Here is a 17,568-nt window from a genome sequence, read left to right as displayed (position 1 = left end):
TCTTGATAAGAACTTGATAGCGAAAGGCTCTTCATCCCATTCTACTTTTCGAAATTCTGAGAACCACAAGTAGGACTGCATTCTGGGATCACAGTGGTCTAATTGGACGATATGGTACTGTGAGGTCTTTTAGATATGATGGAGCCTGACCATTAAAAGCTGGAGGATTTTAAATTCTATTCTAGATTTTATGGGAAGCAGTATCTACTATCATACAGTGACTTAGATAATCAACTTGTACATGAGTAAAATAAAGGTGACTACTTACTATTGTATTGACACGTGGTAAAAATTATGAAATCCACTCCTACAATGTGTTCACAGCATTTTCAGAAAAACAGCTGCTGTAGTGTTCTAACTGCTGTTTGGTCCATTATTGTAAATTCAAATGTTATAAAAAATAGTCAGACAGAAGAGAATTATGAGGAAATACTGTTAAATTATCAGTTTCAATGCCATATATAAGGACATGGTCTAAAACAGTGAGTGGGTTTATTTACATTTTGGGAAAAAACAATTGAATCTAATAATGAATTAAATTCAGTGTTGTCAGCATCTACATGAATGTTAAAATCACCCACTATAATGACTTTATCTGTACTAAGCACTAAATCAGATAGAAAATCTGAGGTACACAATAACATAATAGTGGTTTTTATATTTTCCAGTTCGGGTGTTAAAAATGAGTTATAACTCGGCCTGTGCTTCTAGGAACATGATCATTAATGAGTTGGGGGCGTTTGACTCATTGAGACTGACATATTCTTCCTGTGTCAGTAAGACAAAATAAATCAATCTAATGATCATTTATCGAGTCATTTACTAACAGGGATTTAGAGGACAGAGATCTGATATTTAATAATCCACATTTGATTGTTTGTGTTTTTGCATGAGTAGTAGTCTTAACTTCTATTCGGTTATGATGATCATCGATTCTATAAACATCTCAGACTGTTCGTACCTGTGGATGTTGTCGGGGGTTGGACGGGAGGACGCAGGAGAGGTGAGCACATCAGGGCGGGCTATTGGTCGTCTGACAGGACAAGAAGACCGCGGGATGGCACTGTGTCTCCGGTTACAGAGGCAGACATCAGGGTCCTGGGTCACCGAAGAAACAGCAGGCTGGATAGAGACCGTTTGGTCCATGTAGCTTGAGGTGCTTCGCCTGTGCGGTGGCAACGGTGGAAATCTCCAAGATAAGTTCATTGTTTTTGCTTGGTTCGTTTTCCAAATGTTTGATAGTGTTTTGCAGCAACGTTAAAACGCATAGGCAGTTTGTACAAACCGCCATGACAGACTACGTAAGTGACGTCACTCAATGTTGCATGACTCAATTTCGACCCAGCTATAGCTGTCAGACAGACGGCGTCACATTTGATGCTTGAATACGTCTTAAAGAGCGGAGTTCATGGTTCACTCAGTGACCGCAAACTGCTCGGGTCATCATCAGCCCTTCACCACCACGTCAGTGGGTATGAGGGGTTTCTGCTGAAATGTGTATGGCGATAGTCAAACATCTTCATTTTGGTCTCATCTGTAGACATTAGTCTTGTGGTTTGTTCGGACGCACTTTTGCGAACTTTGGTTGCGCTTTTGTTTTCATTTTGGAGAAGAAGAGTCTTTCTCCTGGCAACCCTTACAAACAAACTATACTTGTTCAGTCTTTTTTATTTTATTTTATTCATTTTTTTAATTGTCTGGCCTTGGGGTGAATGTACTTGGACATGCACTCCAGGGAAGATTTGCAACTGTCTGGAGCAATTGGGAATAATCCCTGTCACTGCAGAACATTAAACTCCAAATTGTTTTTATGACCCTTTACAGATTTGGAGCAACAATTGCTTCTCTAAGACCATTGCTTATGTCTTTCTCTCTTGGCGCACACACTTGCATGCTCCAGCCTAGGAAACTGCCAAAACTGCTAACGATCAGTTAATCCAGGACTGATGATTAGCAGCACATGGTTACATGGAATTAAAAGGGCGCACTAATTTTTGTACATGACTGTACGCATGGACTCGTGCCCAGGGTTATAACATCCAAAGAGGGCCTCCTGGCGTGGCACGGTTTCAGTCTGCCGGGACTTCAGGTTGATCTTAAGTAGTGGTACACTGAAGGAATTTTTCTTTGCGTTTATTTATTTTATTCTGCAGACATGGTAAATGCAATTGCTGCTCCATACAACTGTCATTGCTGCAAGTTTGCATTGCTGCTTCTTTTCTTTTTGTTTTGGGTTGATCATTTATATCCCCTACCTTCACTGATTTTGCTTCTTTTGGTTCTAGTTTAGGTAGTACGCGTAAATAAATGCCAGTATACTTTTCTTTGACTTCCACACATTTAAATATGTCTCTACTTTTGTCTGAAAAATGCCGCCAGATGACATCACTTGGAGGAACATTCAGTTCACATTATGTCATAATACTATGGAGTTTGTAATCATAGTCACTCTTTTCTTAGGAACTACTAATGATGAAAAACTCCTCCGGGTGATGTCATCTAGAGGACTCTTTTAGTTGAAAGCTGATAAATATTCTGGTATAGCGGGGTCAAATAATCGAATACGTAAATACGCCAACTAAGATAATGTGCACCGACTCCTCCTAAATGGGAAGTAAGGTGGCTGGATTAGGAATGTTGCTGCACTCGATGAGTGTGCTGCCCAATATACGCAGTAAAATAGTCACAGCTCCCATGCCCTCAAACTATACATCCCTGAAATAATTTCAACATCCTTGGGTCATCACAGGGAACAGACACCATTAGTTGGAAACAGTCAAGATGTGTTCAGCCACCAAGTCAAGTTGTGCCTTACTGTCGAGGGCTTTGATTGTTTTACAGGCTTACTGAAGGCCCAGTCCTTGTCCTAGATGCTTAGGCATGGGCTTGTTTTGAACCAGGATCCTGCTGGTTTCAAAGCGGTGGTCGTCACAATGTTTACTTTTCATATGCAGCCAAAAAAACCAGGGTAACAAAGAGAAGTAAGCATTTTTAGTAATGTCTGAACAGTTAAGAACAAGGGTTTTACGAGGTTTTTAGAATGAAAGATTGGTACATTTTTTAAATATTCTTTGGATTCGTATGGTGAGAATGGTGTGAAGCACTTCAGGATTCAATAACTTTGTGCCCCGCAAACATCATAAAATATAAGATATACTGTCTTGTTGAGTCTGAACTCTTGTTACATTTTGAGAAACTGCGGTCCCTCAATCTTAAATTAATTGGAATAGTGAGGTTTTCTGCTTTGTAACGAGGTTTAGTTTGTCGAGTTTTCTTTAGGTTGCAATTATATTTAGTATATCTGTCCCATGTGCGACCCAGTGAATAATTGTGAGACGATCTACCACTCGTATACCCCTTTAAGAGACGTTTAGTTTCGTTTTGCTTGAAACCACTTTTTACTTTACTAATCAACCACCAGGGGATCGTTCGACTTCCGGTGTCTAAACTTGACTAGAGAACTGTCAAGTTCATGTTTACATACAGTGCTAAAACAGCAAGTTCAGCATAAAGGAGCCAGGAAAACCATCAGCAGTATGTCCCTCAATGACGACGCGAAGCTCAACGAGGCTGCGAATACCCGCAAACGCTCGGTGACAACCAGTCACAGCTGCGGAGAGGAAGAAATCGAAGACGACCCTGAATGGGTCAAGACTCAGGAGCTGTTAATGCGTCTGAGCCGTATCCTCCACAAGCCGTGTCCTCAGACATTTAAGGCGGTGATGAGACGGCTTTTAGAGCTGAGGATAGATACAGAGGAAAGGCTGAAAGGAGTCATAGACATCATCTTTGAGAAAGCCGTGTCAGAGCCCGCAGTCTCTGTGGTCTACGCCAACATATGTCGCTGCCTTGTAGGGGTAAGTATTTCTAAACTGATTGCTGCTGACTTAGACCACACTTAGGTCTGTGCCTCTAAATGTTTATAATGCTGAGGGAGCACACTTTAGTCACTGTAATAGAGTTTTTCTGTCATATAATTACTATTGGTGTAAAGTGCGTTTATTCATTTAGAAAATACTAACTGTACAAAATCTTTTTTTATTCAGCTGAAAGTCCCCACTTCGGACAACCCAGGAGTTTCTGTCAACTTCCGAAAACTGCTGCTTAACCGCTGCCAGAACGAGTTTGAGATGGACCAAGACAGCATCTTTGAGAAAAAGCTACAAGAGTTGGAAGCTGCCAAAGATGTAAGAATTTTTATTTTTTGTTTTCTTTCTGACAAACTGATAATTTTGCTCTAACACATATTTCTGCTCATAGGAGGAAGAGAGTGAGTACTTGAGGGCGGAGGTAGAGGTGGCCAGAGATGAGGCACACCGCCGCTCACTGGGTAACATAAAGTTCATAGGTGAACTCTTTAAGCTGAAGATGCTGACCGAGGCAGTCATGCACGATTGTGTAGTGAAGCTACTGAAGAACCATAATGAAAAGTCTCTGGAGTGTCTCTGCACCCTGCTCTCCACTATTGGAAAAGACCTGGACTTTGAGAAGGCCAAAGTATGTGAAGTATGAACAGTTGATAAATTGTATATTTTGTCTCCAGTGATGAATGTTATGTTTGTGCCACGTGTCTGGGCCACTGATTGTTAGTGATGGGACTGAGGATCTGAGGAGACAGTTGTGTAAACAGTCTCACTTATGCCTGCAGTATATACTCAACCATCAGTCATGAAATCCTCCTTTTCTGTGTCCCGTCAGCCTCGAATGGATCAGTATTTCAACCAAATGGACAACATTATCAAAGAGCGAAAGACCTCATCCAGGATCCAGTGTATGCTGCAAGATGTACTGGACCTAAGAAGGGTGAATGTCCATTATTGTATAACGCAGTAAAGAGCTGACAGCAGGCATTTATGGCAGTTATGTTGTGTTTATGCTATGTTTCACCTGGGAATCATGAATGTAGATATTAAATGATTAGTGTTGATGCATCTTCCTTTTCTGATATTTAGAATAACTGGGTGCCTCGTGGAGGAGACAAGGGTCCTCAAACAAATGACCCAATTTATAAGGAAACAGAGTTGAAGGAGCACAGGGAACAAATCAAAGCCCAGCAGCACCTCCTGTTCAAGAAAAAGGGTGGAGGAGGCAGAATGGGTGGGAGCATGGGGGGCCGAGGCCCTCACACACCTGGAAGTGGCCGGGTTAGCCAGCCTCAGGATGAAGGGTGGAACACTGTGCCGATCTCCAAGAATAGACCCATTGACACCACTCGCCTTAGCAAGATCACTAAGGTAATGTCCAAATGGATCAGAGGTCTTCACTCTAAAGTTTGGTCTAAAATCTTAAGCCTAAGGTCAGTAGCCTTCAGACATTGAGCGGTGTTAAGTTTAACGTAAGGATCTGGAACTTGGGTGAATGTGGATATAACTTCCATGTTAATGTAATGTTTGTGTTTACCTGCAGCCTCCTGCCCTAGATTTCAACAATCAGCTGTTGGCTCCAGGTGGCAAAGGCATGTGGGGCAGCTGGGGCAAAGGCAGCAGCAAAGGAACTGGAGCTAAACCAGCAGGTGGAGAGAAAGGTAGGGGGCTTCCTCAAAAACACTATATATATTAAGATGCTCAAATGGTTGAACTGTAAACATTTTTCCAAATAATTATTAATTTTCTTTTAGATATCGGTCGTCCGGCTATCAGCACTCTAAACCGTTTTTCAGCCCTGCAGCAGTCGGGTTCCCTGTTGTCCTCAACAGACTCTGATCGTAGAGTTCCTCAGAGGTTGCAAAATATTTTCTTAAATAAATATTCTCTACCTTGTGAAATTAATTGTCCTTCTGCTTAGCTAATTATATTATCTGTCTCTAATATACACATTAAGTTCTTACTCAGAAATATAAACACATTTTAAAATACAATTACTATATGCAATGTATGGAGGCTCAGAAGAGAGGATCAAACAATACCCAGAAAATATAGTTAATTCCTAAACTAGGGTACTTTTAAGATTTGATTTACAGTACTAAAATTAATAAATTTTGTCTCACTGTACAATTGTAAGATCAAGCTACTCCTGGGACCACAGTGGCAGCAGAGAAAGGAGCGATCATTACCATTTTGACCAGTGTGAGCGCGACAAAGGCTGGGAAGACTGTAACAACAGGAGCACCCGAAAACAAATTACGCAGAGAAATTTCAGCAGAGAGTCACAGGAACATAACTGGAGGGGTGGAGACAGCTCGGTCTCAACTAAGCCTGAGAGTTGCATCATCATTATGGCCGATGATGGGGACAGAAGAAGTCGGGATAGAGGAAGCAGAGACCAAAGAAGCCAAGACAGAGGTCCAAGCAAAGTTCTCTCAGGTATCTTTAGATTTGCAATGGACAAAGAAAAATTTACATTAATGAGATAACTTAAATTGTTGCCTTGTTTTTCTGCAGTTAAGCATGAAATTGCACCCACTTCTCGTTCACTTAAACCTGCCCTGACTGAAGATGAGATGGAAAAGGAAACGAATGCCATCCTTGAAGAATATCTCGTCATAAATGACTTGCAGGTTAAACGTGGCACCATCCCCTTTGACAAACAGTGAATTTTACTGGATTTTAATATATGCACATAAAAACATGCTTGGGTTACTAATCTGATGGCTGGTGTGTCTCCTTTTTTTGATGTAGGAAGCATTGCAGCGTGTGGCAGAGCTCAATAGTTCCTCTCTACTCTTTGTGATTGTGCGGAATGGTGTGGAGTCAACTCTTGAACGCAGCACCATTGCTAGAGAGCGCATGGGCCTGTTGCTGCACCAGCTTATAAAGGCAGGGACGTTGCCCACACAGCAGTACTACAAAGGGTGAGGAATAATATTAAAGCACATCTGTTACTGATGCATGGAAAGTGCGTCTTCATTGACTCTGAGCTCTCATTTGTTGGTCCAAAGTAACAAAGGTGTCTCTGTTTGTAAAATGAGACTGAGTGCTGGTTGTTTTGTGGGTTTAGGCTACAAGAGATCCTGGAGGTAGCAGAAGACATGGTCATAGATATACCTCACATCTGGCTCTACCTGGCGGAACTTATTACCCCTATGCTTCAGGAGGGAGGCATCTCTATGGGACAGCTCTTCAGGTGAGCTCCAATGCTGCAAGTCTGCAAAAAATACAGAATAAATTTAAACTAAGCACTGGAGATAGAACCTGAAATTGTAGATGCTCACATTAACCAGCGCTCAGAAAGATGTATAATTGTAATTGTCTTCAGGGAGATCTTGAAGCCACTTATGCCTCCTGCTAAGACTGGAGTCCTGCTGGTACAGATCCTGAAGTTGCTCTGCAAAGAAATGGTATGTCCTACTTAAATCTCAAAGCCCACACTTTGTAGATTCATCTATGTCTATATTTATGTCTATATTTGGTGCAGTCTTAAAATGGCTCTTGAACTGTTGTAATTGACTGTATGTGATGTTTTTATTTTTTATCCCCATCAGACTCCTAAGAAGGTTGGAGCCATGTGGACAGAGGCTGGACTAAACTGGAGTGATTTCTTGCTAAAGAATGAAGATGTCAACAAGTTTGTCACTGATCAGGTCTGTGGGCCTAATAACCGTAGGCTAGTAACCGTAAAAAAAAAAAAAACAGGCTGTGATGAAGGCACATTGGTAAAGCTTGTTTTATGGTCATAGAAAATTTAATACCCCAACAATATTGCTAGAAGCAAATTAGAATATGTAAAGATAAAGTAAGAACTCACACATGAAATGAAATGCTCACACTTGTGTAAAATATTCATCTTGTACAACTAAAGCTGTGAGATTAGCCAAGGCTGACACAACTTTTTACATCAAGTACAATGTAAATGTACGAGTAGGTAAAATAAATTGTGCTACAAAAATGTATTAAACATAAAGCAATAGTGACCTGGTGCTGATTCTGCTAAATTAAAGAATGCGTGCATCCAATCTTATTAAGACGGGGAGAATGTAATGTGGAGATTTTGACTGCTTAATGCAGACGTTGCAGCTACTATGTGGACATACTTCAGGATGTCTAGGGCACAGTTTTAGGAGTTGTTGCTGCTGATGACACTGCATCTGAAGAAGCAGAAGGTAATTTCAGAGAGCTAATTTGACCCGGAAAAGCAGCTTGCTGTGTGTCTGAGGTAAAAACTGTACTTTGATAAATAAATTAATAGGATTATCTCACAGGTGCACCAGTGTGCATGTGACACCAGTATTGCAACTTGAGTAAAACAAAGGTACCAGTGGTAGATGGTGATAAATCTGTGTTTCTAAACTCTCAAAATCCCGATTTTCCATATTTCAACTACTACTGCACTCCTTACTCTCTTGTAAGTAGGTTTATTCCCCGATCTTGAATGTTTTAGCAAAACATTGCAGCAAGCTGTATTTGGTAGGCCAAAGGTGCTAATATCGCTAACAAAAAGTTGAAGAACAACTAGGTTCGACCAGTTGTCACAACAAATTCACATTCATAATCAACCTTAAAGTTGCTAAGTGTGTGCCAACTTAAAAATATTTTATTGCTGAAAATCGGCTAGTTTAAATTAAATTAGTTTTTTCATTTTAGAAAGTGGAATTCACCACAGGAGAGGACACTGTGTCTGCAGAAGTTGGTAAAAAGATCCTCAGTGGGGAGGAACTCTGCAAACAGCTGGACAGACTCCTTCAGGACAAGGCCAACAACCAGCGTATCAGAGACTGGGTGGAGGTGTGTGACAGCAGTAGTGACTAACTCATGTTTTTCTTAAAGATGTATTAAAGTTCCCCTGTTGAACTGCTGTTTTTTTTTTGTTAGGCTAACTTGGATGAGCAGCAAACAGCTTCCAGCCAGTTCATACGAGCACTGATGACGTCAGTGTGTCAGTCTGCCATCATATGTGAGTGTAGTCTGATATCATATGAATATTTGTAATAGAACAGAAGTTTTCTCAGTCCGTGGTTTGCCTGAACAAGTGTTTTTTTTTGTTCCAGGTGACAACCCGTACAAGGTGGATGCTCCACAGATCATTCAGAGAGCCAGTCTGCTGCAGAGATACCTGTGTGATGAGCAGAAAGAGCTGCAGGCCCTTTACGCCCTGCAGGCCCTGATGGTGCACATGGAGCAGCCAGCAAGTAAGTGTCCTGATATTAATCTGTGTCTGCTACCAGTGTGTGTCACAGCATAAAGAGGTGGACAAAAAGGAAAATGTCTTGCAATACAGTAACTGTAGAAGGAAAAAAAGGAGTGGAATTTTGTTTCATGTTGATTCGCTATAAAAATTTGGTCATTTCTGAAGCAATGTTTGTGGTGATGTTGAAAATATTGTTTGAAATATGTCTTTAACATTAAAGATTTTTTGCTAAAGAGTAAAAAACAAAAAAACGTTTTTATGCCTTTAGATTTCATAACATGCTCTAAACAACTCTAATAATTTGCTTTATTAGGGCTTTGCCTGCATTTCGTATTATGCAAGTGATTTCACTGTATCTAAAACAAATCCCTTCTTCCTGGGTGGGATTTTATCTTATATATTCCTTAAAATAATCCCATGATGCTACATAAGTACTGTCCATGGCTTTATGAAATGAAGCTAACTTCAGGGTAAAGCTGTAGTTGCTGTAGGTCTCCCCCAGTTGTGATATCATTACTTATCAATTTCCAACCCTAATTAAAAGAAAAAACCTTTGTGAGAATGACTGCTAGTTACTGGGTCATAAGATTAATGTGAAAAATTTTCTTTGTGGTTTTGTCTTTCCTGCAAACTTTGGATGAGATTCAACTTTATTTAACAATCAGTTGCGTTCTCTCCGTGCAGACTTGCTGCGGATGTTCTTCGACGCTTTGTACGATGAAGACGTCATTAAAGAGGAGGCCTTCTACAAATGGGAATCCAGCAAAGACCCTGCAGAGCAAACAGGCAAATGTGTGGCATTGAAATCAGTCACTGCCTTCTTTAAATGGCTCCGCGAGGCTGAGGAGGAGTCTGACTAGACTAAGACTGAACTGAAAGCTGCAGCTTCCCCTTTTGGCCAGAAAAGGGCTCTGCAGGTGCCCGTGGAGAGTTTAGGACAATATTACCTGAGAGGCAGACTCAAATCAATCCTCATAAGGATACATTTTTTTGTCTCTTCTGTGAGGGATAGACTCATATCCCTTTCTGACCAACACTAAATTTGTTCTAGTACTGAACCAGTGTTAGAGCTGGTTCAATCTGCAAACCTCTTTGGACCTGCTTTGCCTTTCCACTTGCTAGAGAGTCCTCGTAGTGGCCCCTCATTATGTCACTGTATACATCTCCACTTTCACAGTATCAGTATCCCTTTGTGAGCCTACATTTCTATCCAAACATCACTGCTTAAACATATTTGGGCAGCACTGGATGCAGAAGGGTGATTTGATTACATTTTTTGTTTTGTTTTTATTAGTATCATTGGAATTGCAAACATCGCAAATAAAGAACTTAAGTTGCTGATCAGCGTTTTTGTATGTCTGTCTTAAAATGTCCTTATTACATCTAGTTATTTGGCAGACATTTTTATCCAAAGTGGCTTAGTGAGGTACAAGCCAGGCAGGCAGACAGTGGAAACATCAGGTAGAAAGGAGAGGAAGACCTGTGTGTCTGTGGCAAAGCAATGGTAGGAAAAGCTGTGTGAATGGATTATAGAACCGGAACGTAGCATAGATGAAAGAAAGAAAGAAGAGGACCAACTGAGCCCTGCAGGACACTGGTAGAGGGGGCAGTGAGAGTCGGAGAGTTGCCCCTGCAAAAATAGCTTTGCAGTCACAATCATCAGCAGTGTCATTTTTATGGCATAACCACATCTAAAGCCCGACTATTTATCATCAAGGAGATTGTTCAGAGAAGAAAAAGCTGAGATTGGATCTAAGACTGCTCGTTCAAGGGTCTTGTCCAGAAATGGAAGAATAGGCCTCTTAAGTAGTGGGGTAATACAAGCATGTTTAAATGTGGAGGGCAAGGTGCCTGTTATGAAAATTGTATTAATTATCAGTGTGGATACAGGCGTTTGCAGGAAAGTGGCAGGGATCCAGAGAACTGGTTGGTTTGGGAGAAGGAGCATGAATGTGATGTAAGGAGAGTGAAGAAATGTGAAGTTAGCAGGACGGCTCCATCTGGTGGAGACGACTGTGATGTAATGGCTGGTGAAGTTATTAGAGAGGTGAAGGGAGGTTACGAGTGATTTGTAAGGGGAGAAGAGCTTCCTGCATTATAGGGCTGCACTTGAAAAGTTATTTGTAGATAATTATAATTTATCCACTTACAAAATGTTCAGGTGCTTCCAGAGGGAGGCACTGACAACTGTCTCCGTTTTTAGGGAACAATCACGGTTTTGAATGAGAGTGTGTGCCCCCTGGAGATGTGGGGTCCCACAGCTGTTGTAAACAAAATTGGGAATGCAGTTTTAGGTATTAACTACATCTTAGGGATTCTGCTCAAATTAGTTGCGCTCTTTTTTTTTTTTTTTTTTTCCACCACCAGATTCGTTATCAGTGTTCTGATGATCTCGGTAAATATCAGCGGATGACTGGGATTTAAGTATTAAAAGATCCCGTTAAAGGCTCCCGTGCCTGCCAAAGAGAGAAGCGCTATAGGTTTGATGCTTGATGCTGGCTGCATGGGGGGGGAGGGAGAATGGGATGTGACACCGCCTTGCGTCGGTGACGCTCTCCATCGGGAGACATTTGGGCAGCCGATATAACTCGTATAAAGAGCAACAAATTGTGCGTGTGTGTGTTGGTGATGTAATGCTGGAGTTAGGAAGATGTTTCCGACGATTGTGTTGCATTAATGCTGCTCTGCAGACCCTGCAGCAGGAGGAGGTTTGTGCTGCGGTATCATCTGTTGATCGGATTGGAGACAATTAGGCGCATTATCATGATCCGCCGCGTTCCGACTTCCAGGTAAGTACCGAGAGAAGCTGAAGGGAAATGATTACCACACGAGCATGAGCTGTAAAAGGTGAATAAAAGAGCTGGAGGCTCTTGGTATTTCCGTGGTGTTTAGGCGATGCAGGTATTGAGCCATTGGTATGCAGATGGAGACTTCAATGGTTGCCAGGAGACCCGCTGCTGCATCCGCGCCTTATTTTCCTCATAATTATAGGCTACAGGCCCGCACCCCTCAGTGGCTGATGTGGTATTCAGCCGTCAGCGAATACTTACTGTTCACTGAATTCACCATTTCCACAAAAATAAAACCAAAAGCACTGCAACTCCCTCAATTAATGCCGGACCCAGTTTCAGCGTTGCAGACACACTGGATTTACTCGATCCCACTTGTTGTTCCTTTAGGTCAAATCACTGACTCTGGGGATGCCACTGGAGACATCACGACATGTTTAGTATCGAGGAGGTTTATGTCAGAGATGGCGCACCGCAGTCTGCCTCTGTGGGGAGCACACCCAAGTCCTCCAAAACCCTTCCTAAAAACAGGCTTCAATGAACACCAGCAAACGCTGCCACACGTGTGGGTGTCAGGCTGAATGTCAATTAGCACCAGTTGACACAGCTGCAAAACAGGCCTGACAATCAGCACGTGGAGGTGTGTGTGTTTAAAACCGAATCCCACAATTAGCAGCTCTAAGGGCCAAATCGTGTACAGGAATTGGTTATAACAGTCAATTTAGTCCATAGGCTAAGAAATAGTGAAATAGCTATTTATTGGTTAAAATTTCAGCTGCTGATTTACCAGTTGACTAATATTAAATATGAAATCTGTTGAATTATTTATATATACACATACACACGTATACTGTGTACTATACAGTGGTTTCCAATCAGGGGGCTGTAACCAGAGGTACTCGAGTAAAAGTCCACGTACTTGCTTAAAAAGACAAAACACCACTATAAGTAGAAGCATCACTTCAAAATATTTATTAAAGTTGAATTGCTAAGTACTCTAAAGTTCGCTTAACGTACTAATCCTCCACATAAAAAACTATGTATTTAAACAGTATTTGTGCTTGTTAGGCCACAGACACATCTGGATTTGTTTTATTACAATTTTAAAAATGAACATATGGCAATGACAAATGTATGGTAATTTGTTAAATAAAAGTAAAATTCTTAATTATTAATAATATATTATAGATGATAGAATTTTTTAGTTGATTATATTTTTGATTAAGCACCTTAGTCTGTAAAGTAACTTGCAACTCAAGCAGTACTTGCTGTGACCCTTCCACGGGGTCATGAGATTAGCAGCAACATGAGTAATGGAGTAAGAAAGTAGAACAAACATTGTACTTCTGTATAAATGTGTATTTCTTTCTGAAATGTCTAAAAGTGGAGGCTTGTCTAGTTGCTCAATTACATTTTGGAGGACAAATCTCACTTTGAACTCATGCAAGCTGTGATGAGATACAAAGCAGAAAAGTTGAGAACCAACAGTTTACAGCGTGAAACTACTTGTTGGTTTATGACCTGATTTATAATCCACATGTGTAGCAGTGTTTGCTGATTTTTTTTTTTTAATTCCTTCTAACTGGATTTAAGATTGTGAGCATCTGCGGCACTAAAATTCGTGAGTCAGAGTCTCAGGAGGGAGCCATGCGAAGCTGCTCATGCTGATCCTGTCCTGTTTATCAGCGCTGAGCACAGGTGACGTCTGCAGGGCTCACAGCTGCGTTTTGCAACTGGAGTTCTCCTCTGAGAAGCATTGCACAGGGTGTGGGAGCTGTTTGCACCTTTATATCAGCTCGTCCAAGGTCCCTTTTCTGCCTGTGTGACCCTGACACATTTACTGTCATTTCTGACTTTAAAGTAATCCTTTTAACCACAGCAGTCTCTTCTATCTTAGCTGCTTTTAGAGCCAATCAGCTTAAGGCCAGTTGCACCTGCTCAGAGTTGTGTTCAGGCAACATGTTACCTGCCTGTTGAACACCTGGCCTAAAAACAAGACTAATTCCAGTTGCTCTGATATATTGCAGCCACGGGGTCAGACAGCCCAACAGATCCAGTCTGAGCAGCATATATGTAACTATTTTGAGTTAGGTAGAGCTATCTATCACTTTTCAGAGAAATCAGCTGTTTAGGGCTGGAGCTGTTTACTGGAGCTGGTCAAACGGCACACACCATATGTTTGCCCAGTCTCACAGTAATGGTCACTGCTGCCCTCACCTCCCTCAGCCACATTCTAACAGTTTTCACCGGCTTACCCTGGCTTTAGCATCTGTGCAGTAAATATAGGGCAGAGCTGTCTGCTTGTCTGCCTGGTGGTTTAAACCAGTAAAGCCAAGCTGTGACATTCAGTTGTGTTGCTTTTCTGCACTGTGACAACATCTCTGCATGTTCATCATGAGGCTGAAGTCCGGGAGTAGAGAAAGAAGGGACAGACAAAGGGAGCAAGAGGTGAAAAAAATTATTATTTAAAAAAAAAAAAAAACTGTAAACAGCAGATCTGTTTGTTTTCCTAGAAAATTGGGCACAGCACAGGGAACTTTGACTGTTTTAGATTTCATGCAGTGGAACTAAACAGGGATTTTTGCAAAAAAATTCTTTCTTGCAGGTGAAATTTGAGGAGAGTGAAATGATTCCAAAGTCAGGGAAATCTGCAGGAGACTCACGGAAAAGTGTCTGCATCCACGAGTTTGCAGCACTTGCCAGATCCTCCTTAAATGGTAAAAGTCTTTCATTTTTTACTGATATGTAGTATTTAAAGTCTTGTTTATTCAGCTTTGGATTCGGATGTTTTCCTCTCTGTGTTCAGGTATCTCTCAGGCAGTGAGGGATCATGTGACAAAGCCCACCTCCCTGGCTCAGGGTCGGGTCGCCCACCTGATCGAATGGAAAGGGTGGCCCAAACCGTCGGCACCGCCGCCGGCCACCAACTTCAACTCCTATTGCCACCTGACGGAAGGCGAGAAGGAGGCCCGCTTTGCTGCAGGTATTTGTCTGTAGCCCTACGCTTTACCCTCTATTGGCCAAGGACGTGTTTGAAATGCAATTTTCCAGTCTTAAAACACACAGGTGACACAAATGCATTGTAACATGCTGGTGTCAGTATGTCAGTGTGTCAGTGGTCTGTTTTTGTGGCCATGTGCCTTCTCTTACTACGTCTGGTTTAGCTGCAAGCATCATGGCTGGCAATCACCTTCTGCCATGCATCTAATCCCCTAAAACCGCCGTCTGTCAATGGTTCGTCGCTCCCACTGAACTCTCTCTTAGAGAGAAATGGACAAAATGGACAAATAGTAATGTTTTTTATTTCATATATTATTTTTAGTTCATAATTTTTTTCTTTCTTACTGATCAGTAGTTTGTACTTGTACTTGTTTATTGTTTGGTGGAAGTTTTTTTTTTCCTTTCTTTTGTACTTTTCATGGTGAGAACAGCAGTAACAAGGCAACACAAGTTCCCTATGGGATCAATAAAGTGGTTTGAATCTTGAATCTTGAATTTTAGATGATGGCTTGTCTTGGCAGCAGATGGTGGCCTATTAGACTCTTTCTCACAACCCTTCACTGCCCACGAGTGCTACAGCAGCTCCTGTTGTTCTGCTGTGACTCCTCTGTGGCACTGGTGAAACTGGGAGGATTTAATCAGAGAGGATATTCTTTACACCGTATAGAAATAAATTTCAAAAGAATGAGCTTGTGAATCAATGGGAAACAATTAGGGAATGTAGAGATAATTGTTGTCACTTTTCAGTCAAAATGAGAAACATCACTGATTCCAGTTTATTAAATGTTATTTGTTTTTGTTATTGTAAAATACTTTTTTATGCATTTTGGACTTTTGGTCAGGAAATGATAATTTGAAAATGTATTTGGAAGCCAAATTCAAGTGTGTTTTATTTGCATGCTGACATGTTACAATTCTTGCAAGATCTGCAAACTGCACTGCAGATGTTTTCAGTTTGTGTCCTCACATCTGTGCACCTTGATAGCAGGTGGGAAGGCAGGTTTTTTTTTCATTGTTAGTATTAGTTAATCCAAACACATTACATACATATATGAATGTTAAGCATTTAAAGTGCCATGTTTGCCTTGCTGGCAATTTAAAAGATTATTTTAGATTCTGTGGAGGTTTTTGTGGACTTCCTGAATATTCCTATGCCAACTTAAGCCTTTTCTGTGATAATAGTTTTGTTCATATAGTACATTCTTTTCTTTTTCTGTTTTGTGGATAAGAAAGTAGATGAACCATTTTTGCCTTCACTGCAGAAGAGGAGGCAGGGTGAGCTGTGTATGTAGGGTAAGAAACACACGTCAGCTTAAGGTTTATACTTTGCACCAAGTTGTAGCCATTATAATGTAATTTCGACATTTTCTAATTTTCTATTTTGTTTATAGGCAAATCTTTTTTTGTGTGTGTTTTGGCTCCATTTGGCCCCAAAAGGGAAATATACAACATAAAGTTTTCTTTTGCAATATTACCAGCTCAACCTTGGGGAACCACCGCATTAATTTCCTGGACTCTGTGTCTCTGTTAGGAGTGGCAGAGCAGTTTGCCATAGCTGAGGCTAAGCTGCGTGCCTGGGCATCTGTGGATGAGGATGATGATGAGGACTCCAATGACGAAGACTCCCACAACAGTGGACAGACTCACAGCTTCTACAGCCAGAGCTCAGGTATCCAGATGCCACCATTTTGTTCATTTCATTTCATTTCACTCATCTTCTTCTCCTCTGCATAATCACTAACAAATCACCTCATCTTCCCAGCTCCTTCATCCCAGGTGTTCTGACTTTTTGCTCCTCCCTCAGACGCCGCCACATCCAATCCTCTTTTCGGAGCACCACGCCAGCCTGAGGTTGACGCTGGCGAGGCCCTGCCCTCCGAAAGCCCTCTGGGGTCCAGCAGCATGAGCAGCCTGCTTTGTGGTAGACCAGTGTCTCTCAAAGCCCCACATTCATCCCGGACCAATTCACCTACGTTACTGAGCAACTGCATGAGTCCGTTCCTAGAGCAGGACGAGGATGAAGAAGAGGAGGAGAGGCTGGATGGTCCAGAGGAACAGCTTGCTCCCCTGCCTGACCACCACAGTGAGGTCTGCATCTACCACAAGCCTGAGTGGAGGCCTCGGGGGAGGAGCAGCAGGTTTGACTCCTGTTACTCCACCTCTCACTCCGAGTCTCTGGGAGAGGATGACGAAGATGAGGAGGACGAGGAGAGTAGTGTTTTTAATGAGGTCCGTGTGTGGCACTGCAGTCCGAGGAGCTTCTTCTCTGACCGGGCTTCGTCTGGAGTAGCGTCATTCGACGAGGAGGAGGAGGAGGAGAGGGATGAAGCAGAGGAGAAGAAGGAGAGGAGTATTTGATGTGATGTGTTGTCCATCTTTGTCTAAGTCCGTGTTGAATCTGGATATGACATAACCTGTTAAGCTTATGCTGTTGACCTTTGTCACCCTCCTCCTTTTCATCATCTCTCCTCCAATGGCTGCCTTCTGTCGCTCCTCCTCCAGGCCTTTCATGCACTGATCTCATTCCACTGTTTGTCTCTGCAGTATATATATATATGGGAAAGTTCATCCAGAATGTCAGCTGTTGTTAAAACTAAGTTTTTGTACATTTCTGTGAAGAGTCATGTATTGCTGTTGCTTTGATTTTCTATAAATATTTTGTAGTGTTGTTGTACTTGTCCTGAATATATAAATATGAAGTTTTTTTAAAAGTGTC

At 41.7% G+C, this 17,568-nt stretch overlaps 2 protein-coding genes and 1 non-coding gene across 6 annotated transcripts; all 3 read left to right on the top strand.

Annotated features, from left to right (window-relative positions):
- Positions 1–1,275: 1,275 nt before the first annotated feature.
- On the top strand, positions 1,276–10,404 carry LOC137140591 (eukaryotic translation initiation factor 4 gamma 1-like). Of its 3 annotated transcripts, none has more exons than XM_067528958.1 (17): positions 1,276–3,857; positions 4,047–4,187; positions 4,261–4,497; positions 4,699–4,803; positions 4,953–5,234; positions 5,407–5,524; positions 5,618–5,720; positions 6,001–6,302; positions 6,381–6,496; positions 6,618–6,790; positions 6,937–7,062; positions 7,195–7,276; positions 7,421–7,519; positions 8,520–8,660; positions 8,748–8,829; positions 8,924–9,064; positions 9,748–10,404. In XM_067528958.1, exons 1-17 carry the CDS (start codon positions 3,537–3,539, stop codon positions 9,921–9,923), a joined length of 2,745 nt encoding a protein of 914 aa, XP_067385059.1. In that variant the 5' UTR covers positions 1,276–3,536; the 3' UTR covers positions 9,924–10,404. The 3 variants fall into 3 exon arrangements, with proteins under 3 accessions (XP_067385059.1, XP_067385060.1, XP_067385058.1); XM_067528959.1 differs by having other exon boundaries at positions 4,261–4,506; positions 6,001–6,281; XM_067528957.1 differs by having other exon boundaries at positions 4,261–4,506.
- On the top strand, positions 4,538–4,614 carry LOC137099064 (small nucleolar RNA SNORD66). The gene has a single exon (XR_010910703.1). It is a non-coding gene; the product is annotated as a small nucleolar RNA SNORD66 (small nucleolar RNA).
- A 1,132-nt stretch (positions 10,405–11,536) lies between the features above and the next one.
- Positions 11,537–17,520, top strand: fam131aa (family with sequence similarity 131 member Aa). 2 transcript variants are annotated; one of them, XM_067528966.1, is made up of 5 exons: positions 11,537–11,852; positions 14,458–14,569; positions 14,659–14,835; positions 16,384–16,521; positions 16,657–17,520. In XM_067528966.1, the coding sequence occupies exons 2-5, from the start codon at positions 14,479–14,481 to the stop codon at positions 17,208–17,210; spliced, it is 960 nt and encodes a 319-aa protein (XP_067385067.1). In that variant the 5' UTR covers positions 11,537–11,852; positions 14,458–14,478; the 3' UTR covers positions 17,211–17,520. The 2 variants fall into 2 exon arrangements, with proteins under 2 accessions (XP_067385067.1, XP_067385066.1); XM_067528965.1 differs by lacking the exon at positions 11,537–11,852 and adding an exon at positions 13,063–14,300.
- Positions 17,521–17,568: the final 48 nt, after the last annotated feature.

The sequence above is a fragment of the Channa argus genome, chromosome 14 (genome assembly GCF_033026475.1).
Source record: "Channa argus isolate prfri chromosome 14, Channa argus male v1.0, whole genome shotgun sequence".
In the NCBI taxonomy this organism is placed as follows: Eukaryota; Metazoa; Chordata; class Actinopteri; order Anabantiformes; family Channidae; genus Channa; species Channa argus.
This window is presented reverse-complemented; position numbering and strand designations above follow the sequence as displayed.